This window comes from Salvelinus namaycush, chromosome 2 (genome assembly GCF_016432855.1).
Source record: "Salvelinus namaycush isolate Seneca chromosome 2, SaNama_1.0, whole genome shotgun sequence".
Lineage (NCBI taxonomy): Eukaryota > Metazoa > Chordata > Actinopteri > Salmoniformes > Salmonidae > Salvelinus > Salvelinus namaycush.
The window spans coordinates 2,507,159-2,516,629 of NC_052308.1; the positions used below are offsets into that span (position 1 = coordinate 2,507,159).

At 44.6% G+C, this 9,471-nt stretch overlaps 1 protein-coding gene across 1 annotated transcript; it reads left to right on the forward strand.

Annotated features, from left to right (window-relative positions):
* Positions 1–1,146: 1,146 nt before the first annotated feature.
* On the forward strand, positions 1,147–4,608 carry LOC120023990 (elastase-1). The gene is made up of 8 exons (XM_038968084.1): positions 1,147–1,278; positions 1,695–1,798; positions 2,260–2,360; positions 2,557–2,682; positions 3,415–3,551; positions 3,719–3,861; positions 4,180–4,329; positions 4,510–4,608. Exons 1-8 carry the CDS (start codon positions 1,239–1,241, stop codon positions 4,519–4,521), a joined length of 813 nt encoding a protein of 270 aa, XP_038824012.1. The 5' UTR covers positions 1,147–1,238; the 3' UTR covers positions 4,522–4,608.
* The last annotated feature ends 4,863 nt before the right edge of the window (positions 4,609–9,471 follow it).

Consider the following 9,471-nt stretch of genomic DNA (forward strand, 5'->3'; position numbering starts at 1 on the left):
GAGATAGAGTACAGAGATGGTCAGTTCTTCAAGGAGATAGAATATAGAGATGGTCAGTTCTTACCCAGGGCTGAGAGAACGCTCAACAGGACGAACCTCAGCATGTTTTCAATCTGTCAGTGTCAGTCTGTCCTTATGGAATATTCCTGTCCCTGTTTTATACCCTCAGGAGGCAGGAGGACTCAGAACACCCAACCTGATCTATCTATGGTTACAACATTCAGGTAACTTTCCCAAAATGCCACAGTTTTCCCAAAATCCTGGTTGGAGGATTCCTGGAATCGGGAGAGAATAAGCTAGGAGGGACAACTCCACCCAGGATTTCTGGAAAATCTACCTGTCTGGTCTGGACTGGCTGGGGTTTAGGTGTTTGTACAACGTCAGGGTGGCGGCAGATAACCACCTGTGTTCTGTCCCACCATTATCTCACTGTCCAAGGTCTTTGGCCTCGCCTCACCTCACCTACAGTACCTGGGTTAGGGTTAGCAGATCCAGCTGTATTACTGTACAGTACCTGGGTTAGGGTTAGCAGATCCAGCTGTATTACTGTACAGTACCTGGGTTAGGGTTAGCAGATCCAGGTGTATAACTGTACAGTACCTGGGTTAGGGTTAGCAGATCCAGCTGTATTACTGTACAGTACCTGGGTTAGGGTTAGCAGATCCAGCTGTATTACTGTACAGTACCTGGGTTAGGGTTAGCAGATCCAGCTGTATTACTCTACAGTACCTGGGGTAGGGTTAGCAGATCCAGCTGTATTACTGTACAGTGGATTTTTCCAGGATCATTACCTTATCTTGTGTAATTATTGGAAAATAGTACTGTTTTAAAGGTGTTGGAGATAAAATATAAGTTTTTATGAAATGTTTGAAATACTCTGTACACTTCAAGAAAGGCTCCAATGTGGTTTATTGTCCAGATTGTAAGCCCCTCGGGTTTGTTTTTCATGTGGGTATTTCTGTTTGCCTTTTGCTTATCTTGTGCTGATAATAACAGCTGCAGCAGTTCCATTTTACACGCTGTGCTGCCAATCTGAAAATACAGTACACCTACTTCCCAAATTACATTTGATTCAGACTTTAGTGCACATAATAGGGTGTGATTTGGGACGCACCCCTACACCCTGGTCGAGACAAACCAGACAGGAGGAGGTCAGTTGGGGTGTCCTGCCTCCTGAGGGTATAAAACAGGGACAGGAATATTCCATCAGGACAGACTGACACTGACAGACTGAAAACATGCTGAGGTTCGTCCTGTTGAGCGCTCTCGCAGCCCTGGGTAAGAACTGAACTTCTTCCAGACACTCTGTCTGCCTTTTTACCCCCCCCCGTTCACTCTCTCTGTCTGCCTTTTTACCCCCCCCCCCCCGTTCACTCTCTCTGTCTGCCTTTTTACCCCCCCCCCCCGTTCACTCTCTCTGTCTGCCTTTTTACCCCCCCCCCCCCGTTCACTCTCTCTGTCTGCCTTTTTACCCCCCCCCCCCCCCCGTTCACTCTCACTGTCTGCCTTTTTACCCCCCACCCCCCCGTTCACTCTCACTCACTCTTCTTATTCAGACTCTCTTCTTCCCTCTCCATTTTCTCAATTTCCTTGTGTCTCTCTCTCTCTCTCTCTCTGTCTTTGAGTACGTACAGCATCCATAAGAAATCTACATTTAGCTGTATGTTTTTTCCCCCCCTGGTAACCTCCTGCAGTGCTGTCTGTGGATCTGGAGCCACAGCCCAGATACTTGGAAGATGTTCCTGACCAGAGAGTTGTTGGTGGTGAGGTCGCCCAGCCCAACTCCTGGCCCTGGCAGGTAAAACATTAGCCTGATCCCAGGACTGTACTATATGTGCTTAAGCCAACTCTTCGATACTCCACGGTCATAGGAGTTGGCTATGATACACACAGATCTGGGACCAGGCAAAAAAAAATATATTACTGTTGAGACATGTTACTTGAATTAAACTTTGAGCACTAGACCTAGGCAGAAAATATTTGTTTTTTGTAGTATTTTTGAAAATACTAACTTACAAATACTCAAGGTAGTTGAATATACACTGAGTATACAAAACATTAAGAACACCTTCCTAATATTGAGTTGCACCCCCTTCTGCTCTCAGAACAGCCTCAATTCATCGGGGCATGGAATCTACAAGGTGTCTTAAGTGTTCCACAGGGAAGCTGGCCGTGTTGGATGAGCCACTTGGGAGGCCTTGTCTTCTCATCTTTAACATCCTCCTCTCACCTCTCTCTCTCTTTCTCTCTTGTCCTCAGATATCTCTCCAGTACAAGTCTGGCAGCTCCTACTACCACACCTGTGGAGGTAGTCTGATCAGGAGAGGATGGGTCATGACTGCTGCTCACTGTGTGGACAGGTTGGACAAAAGAAGACATTATAGAATAACAACATTTTTCCAAGAGTTAACGTTACACAAATAAATAATACACAGATACAAATACATTATACAAGATAAATAGCAAGTTTTGTTAATTTTGATTGAAATGCCATTTATAGGATATGGAAGTAACTTCCTAACTGACCAATGTATTATTGCTTACGTGTGTGTGCAGCCAGAGGACGTGGCGTGTGGTTCTGGGAGACCACAACCTGAACAGCATCGAGGGTAAGGAGCAGATCATGACCGTCAACAAAGTCTACGTCCACAACTTGTGGAACTCCAACAGCGTTGCTGCAGGGTACGGAATTCATTTGTAATCCATTTTTTATCTTTGTTTAAAGAAATTCAAATTTTCGTCAATAATTGGTTTGAATTTAGCTACGCTAGTTAAATGTCTCTATTTTTGACAGATTCTAATGATACCATTTTATGTCTTAAGTCTTCTGTAGTATGTTTATAATAACAATTACCTGGACAATGATCCTAGTATTAAGTAGATGTGTTCGGGTTGAAGCACCAAAGAACAGGAAGAAGGTTAGGATGGAGTATGTAAGAAAGATTTATGATTTGAGGTGAAAATGAAGCCTCCTGGACATGTGCTTCTGTCCCTCAGATAGGACATTGTGTTCCTCTTAACCATCAGATATGACATTGTGTTCCTTTAACCCTCAGATATGACATTGTGTTCCTCTTAACCCTCAGATATGACATTGTGTTCCTCTTAACCCTCAGATATGACATTGTGTTCCTCTTAACCCTCAGATATGACATTGTGTTCCTCTTAACCCTCAGATATGACATTGTGTTCCTCTTAACCATCAGATATGACATTGTGTTCCTCTTAACCCTCAGATATGACATTGTGTTCCTCTTAACCCTCAGATATGACATTGTGTTCCTCTTAACCCTCAGATATGACATTGTGTTCCTCTTAACCCTCAGATATGACATTGTGTTCCTCCTAACCCTCAGATATGACATTGTGGTCCTTTAACCCTCAGATATAACATTGTGTTCCTCTAACCCTCAGATATGACATTGCTCTGCTGCGTCTGGACACCGATGCTTCCCTGAACTCTGCTGTCCAGCTGGCTGCTCTTCCTCCCTCTGACCAGATCCTGCCCAACAACAACCCTTGCTACATCACCGGATGGGGACGCACCTCCAGTGAGTTGCATAAGTAGCTAACAGTAACTGAACTTGTAAATGATTTTGGGTAAATATCTGTACATTTATATTTGTGTCTAGTTTCTAGTTTTTTTTCTACAAGTTGATCTAGCCATATGATTCCCATCCTGTTATCTCCTCTAACGTGTCCCCTGTCCTTCCTGTAGCCGGCGGTCCTCTGTCCAGCAGCCTGAAGCAGGCTTGGCTACCCAGCGTTGACCACCAGACCTGCTCCAGCTCTGGCTGGTGGGGATCTACCATCAAGACCACCATGGTCTGTGCCGGTGGCGGAGCCAACGCTGGTTGCAACGTAAGACCAGTCTAATGGAATAATTGGGTTACATATTGCAGTCAATTGGGGTTCGGGGGGGGGGGGAGGTTGTTCCAGGGTTTGAACCTGCAACCCTGTCTCTCTTGTTCCAACATCTTACCAATTCTCTTAGTGGTCTACTGCTGAGGACTACAACATGTTTTTGAATGAATGCAGTGTAGTTTATATTTCTTTATAATTTAAATGATGTCATTGCTTACATATTTAGAACTGAAAAAACAAATCATTGATGTGTTGTAAGTTTGTTGCCCTGGTCTCAGTCCTGATGAAGCTCTCTCTCTCTCTCCATCATTGTAGGGAGACTCTGGTGGCCCCCTGAACTGCCAGGTCAACGGTCAGTACTATGTCCATGGTATTGCCAGCTTCGTTTCCAGTGCCGGATGCAACGCTACCCGCAAGCCCACCGTCTTCACCCGTGTGTCTGCTTACATCAGCTGGATGAACGGGGTACGTCCTGTATAGCTAGGAACTAAGAACATTACTTTATTTCTCTCCAAGCGTGTCTATGACATTGTTATGCACAATTTAATTTGTCAAATTGGTGTCCGTCTCAGTAACAATATTGACTGTATTTTGGGCAAATGTGGAAATGCCGGTCTAATTAATTTTCTGTCCTTTCCTCTACAGATCATGGGTTGAAAGGGAACATGGTCATCGAGCACAACCCAGCTCAATTTCGTTCACATTCTGCTCTTAAAGTTAAATAAATGTAAAATTTGCAGTAAACCTTTTGTCTTGTCTATGTGTATCAAGTCAAATCTATCTCAATGTTTTTCTCCACTTTAAGATATCATATGTAAATTGATCAGATCCGTGATAGGGTTAAACATGTTCTTAGTAAATTTCCCTTGGCAGTACCAATGATTTATATATACACTAGATGACTTATAGGGGGCTCTGTTTTGAAGCCACCGTGCCTCCATCTTGATACTCCCCCACCAGTGTAAAAATAGTTAGGAAGATATAGAAATGCATTTATTAATGTCTACATTTGTTTTCGCCTCTTTCATTTTATTACAGACACATGAATACATACTTTTAAATTGTATTATGTCCCCACTACAACAACAAAATACTTCAATACATTTAATTTTGTCCTTGAAACATTTAATTGAAATACTGTAGATTTCAAATTAAATCAAATTAAGCAGTTGCCATACCAGGCGGTGATACAGCCCGACAGGATGCTCTCGATTGTGCATCTGTGTTTTTGGTGAAAAGCCACATTTCTTCAACCTCCTGAGGTTGAAGAGGCACTGTTGCACCTTCTTCACCACACTGTCTGTGTGGGTGGACCATTTCAGTTTGTCCGTGATGTGTACGCCGAGGAACTTAACACTTTCCACCTTCTCCACTACTGTCCCGTCGATGTGGATAGGGGGGTGCTCCCTCTGCTGTTTCCTGAAGTCCACGATCATCTCCTTTGTTTTGTTGACGTTGAGTGTGAGGTTATTTTCCCGACACCACACTCCGAGGGCCCTCACCTCATCCCTGTAGGCCGTCTCGTTGTTGTTGGTAATCAAGCCTACCACTGTAGTGTCGTCCGCAAATGTGATGATTGAGTTGGAGGCGTGCATGGCCACGCAGTCATGGGTGAACAGGGAGTACACCCTGAGAACGCACCCTTGTGGGGCCCCAGTGTTGAGGATCAGCGGGGTGGAGATGTTGTTACCTACCCTCACCACCTGGGGGAATCCCATCAGAAAGTCCAGGACCCAGTTGCACAGGGCGGGGTCGAGACCCAGGGTCTCTAGCTTAATGACGAGTTTGGAGGGTACTGTGGTGTTAAATGCTGAGCTGTAGTCGATGAACAGCATTCTTACATAGGTATTCCTCTTGTCCAGATGGGTTAGGGCAGTGTGATTGTGATTGCGATTGCATCGTCTGTGGACCTATTGGGGCGGTAAGCAAATTGGAGTGGGTCAAGGGTGTCAGGTAGGGTGGAGGTGATATGATCCTTGACTAGTCTCTCAAAACACTTCATGATGACGGAAGTGAGTGCTACGGGGCAGTAGTCGTTTAGCTCAGTTGCCTTACCTTTGTTGGGAACGGGAACAATGGTGGCCCTCTTGAAGCATGTGGGAACAGCAGACTGGGATAGGGATTGATTGAATATGTCCGTAAACACACCAGCAAGCTGGTCTGCGCATGCTCTGAGGACGCGAATTCCATTCATTCCTATGGAGGACTGCTCCTACTGGGGAGTACCAACATGGTGGCTTCAAAGCCTCTCACTGACTAATACTTAGCATCAGCAATCCAGAGTTTATACAGTATACATAATTCGGCAGTACATGCACTACATATACAAAAGTATGTGGACACCCGTTCAAATGAGTGGATTCGGCTATTTCAGCCAGACCTGCTTATGACGGGTGTATAAAATTGAGCACACAGCCATGCAATCTTCATTGATTAACATTGGCAGTAGAATGGCCTTACCGAAGTGCTCAGTTACTTTCAATGTGGCACTGTCATAGGATGACACCTTCCAACAAGTCAGTTAGTCAAATTTCTGCCCTGCTAGAGCTGCCCCGGTCAACTGTAAGTGCTGTTATTGTGAAGTGGAAACATAGAGGAGCAACAACGGCTCAGCCGCGAAGTGGTAGGCCACACAAGCTCACAGAATGGGACTATCCAGTACTGAAGTGTGTCGGGGGTAAAAATTGTCTGTCCTCGGTTGCAACACTCACTACCGAGTTCCAAACTGCCTCTGGAAGCAACGTCAGCACCAGAACTGTTCGTCGGGAGCTTCATTAAAGGGGTTTCCACAAGCCTAAGATGTCAAGCGTCAGCTGGAGTGATGTAAAGCTCGCCGCCATTGAACTCTGGAGCAGTGGTAACGGGTTCTCTGGAGCGATGAATCACACTTCACCATCTGACAGTCTGACGGACAAATCTAGGTTTGGCGAATGCCAGGAGAACGCTACCTACCCGAATGCATTGTGCCAAATGTGAAGTTTGGTGGGGGAGGAATAATGGTCTGGGGCTGTTTTTCGTGGTTCGGGCCCATTAGTTCCAGTGAAGGGAAATCTTAACTCAACAGCATACAATGACATTCTAGACGATTCTGTGCTTCCAACTTTGTGGCAACAGTTTGAGGAAGGCCCTTTCCTGTTTCAGCATGACAATGCCCCCGTGCACAAAGTGAGGTCCATACAGAAATGGTTTATCTTGATTGGTGTGGAAGAACTTGACTGGCCTGCACAGAGCCCTGACCTCAATCCCATCGAACACCTTTGGAATGAATTGGAATGCCAGGCCTAAACGCCCAACATCAGTGCCTGAGCTCACTAATGCTCTTGTGACTGAATGGAAGCAAGTAGAAGAATGATGTCTCATCCCTCTAACAGAGTTTCAGACACTTGTAGAATCTATGCCAAGGCGCATTTATACTGTTCTGGCGGCTCGTGATGGCCCAACGACATATTAGGACACTTTATGTTGGAACTGTAAGTGTGGTGCCAGAACAACAACCTCTCCCTCAATGTGAGCAAGACAAAGGAGCTGACTACAGGAAAAGCTGGGCCGAACAAGCCCCCATTAACATTGACAGGGCTGTAGTGGAGCGGGTCGAGAGTTTCAAGTTCCTTTGTGTCCACATCACCAACGAACTATCATGGTCCAAACACACCAAGACAGTCGTGAAGAGGGCACGACAACACCTTTTCCCCTTCAGGAGACTGAAAAGATTTGGCATGGGCCCCCAGATCCTCAAAAGGTTCTACAGCTGCACCATCGAGAGCATCCTGACCGGTTGCTTCACCGCCTGGTATGGCAACTGCTCGGCATCTGACCGTATGGCGCTACAGAGGGTAGTGCGTACGGCCCAGTACATCACTGGGGCCAAGCTTCCTGCCATCCAGGACCTATATAAAAGGCGGTGTCAGAGGAAAGCCCATAAAATTATCAGAAACTCTAGTCATAGACTGTTTTCTCTGCTACCGCACAGCAAGTGGTACCGGAGCGCCAAGTCTAGGACCAAAAGGCTCCTCAACAGCTTCTACTCCAAGCCATTAGTGTCACGCTCGTCGTACGAACTGGAAATATAGTCAGACCAACGTGCAGCGTGATTTAGGTTCCACATGTTTAATAATGGAAACTCACAAAAACAATAAACAAAACGTGAAGCTCAAGCAGTGCCCACAGGCAACTACACATATACAAAATCCCACAAAAACCAGTGGGGAAATGGCTGCCTAAATATGATCCCCAATCAGAGACAACGCTTAACAGCTGCCTCTGATTGGGAACCATACCAGGCCAACATAGAAATAAAACAACCTAGATCACCCACCCTAGTCAAACCCCGACCTAACCAATATAGAGAATAAAAAGGCTCTCTATGGTCAGGGCGTGACAGCATGATGACGAGTTTCTCACACAACTGGCCTAACTGGGTGATGTTTTTTCTCGCATGAATGATCTGAATCTTGGATTACAGGGACTCTCCACAGCTATATTCAATGTGTGGGACAAAATTGAGGCTATCATTAAGAATTTGGAGCTCTTCTCTGTCTGCATTAACAAGGACAACACACATGTCTTTCCATCCACTTATCGATATCTGAACAAGTGAGCCTCATCGAAATTGCAACAAGCGGTTCTGTGAGAATTGAATTTAATCAGAAGCCAATGCCAGATTTCTGGATTGGGCTGCACTCAGAGTATCCTGTCTTGGCAAATCATTCTGTTAAGACACTGATGCGCTTTGCAACCACGTACCTATGTGAGAGTGCATTCTCGGCACTCATTTGCACTGTGTGTGGAAAATGATTTAAGACTGAGACTCTAATACAACCCAACATTGCAGAGTTATGTGCATCCTTTCAAGCACACTCTTCTCATTAACCTGTGGTGAATTATTCACAATTTTCGATGAACAAATACAGTTTTATATGTAAGATGGCTAAATAAAGAGCAAAATGATTGATTATTATTATATTATTATTTGTGCCCTGGTCCTATAAGAGCTCTTCGTCACTTCCCACGAGCCGGGTTGTGACAAAAACTCACACTCATTCTTATGTTTAATAAATGTATCATATAGTGTGTGTGTGTGACAAGCTTACAATGATGGCAATAAACAACATTTGAGATTGCGCTGACCCTGGTGCTAGAGGGGGTACGTAGCTGGAGGTTGAACGTTTGAAGGGGTACGGGACTATAAAAAGTTTAGGAACCACTGCAAGATTATCCATATTGTAACTACTCACTAGGTGGGGCTAAAATACAACAAACTAATAATACGAGCTCTGACTGTATTGCAACCACGTCTCTTAGGAGAACGTAGTGGGACATAACGATTTATACTGAACAAAAATACAAATGCAACATGAAACAATTTTCAAGATTTTACTGAGTTACAGTTCATATAAGGAAATCAGTATATTTAAATAAATTCATTAGGCCCTAATCCATGATTTTCACATGACTTGCATCTGTTGGTCACCTTAAAAAAGAATAGGCCTCACAATTGTTTTATTTATTTATTTTTTTAACCTTTATTTAACTAGGCAAGTCAGTTAAGAACAAATTCTTATTTACAATGATGGCCTACAAAAAGGCAAAGGGCCTCCTGCGGGGACG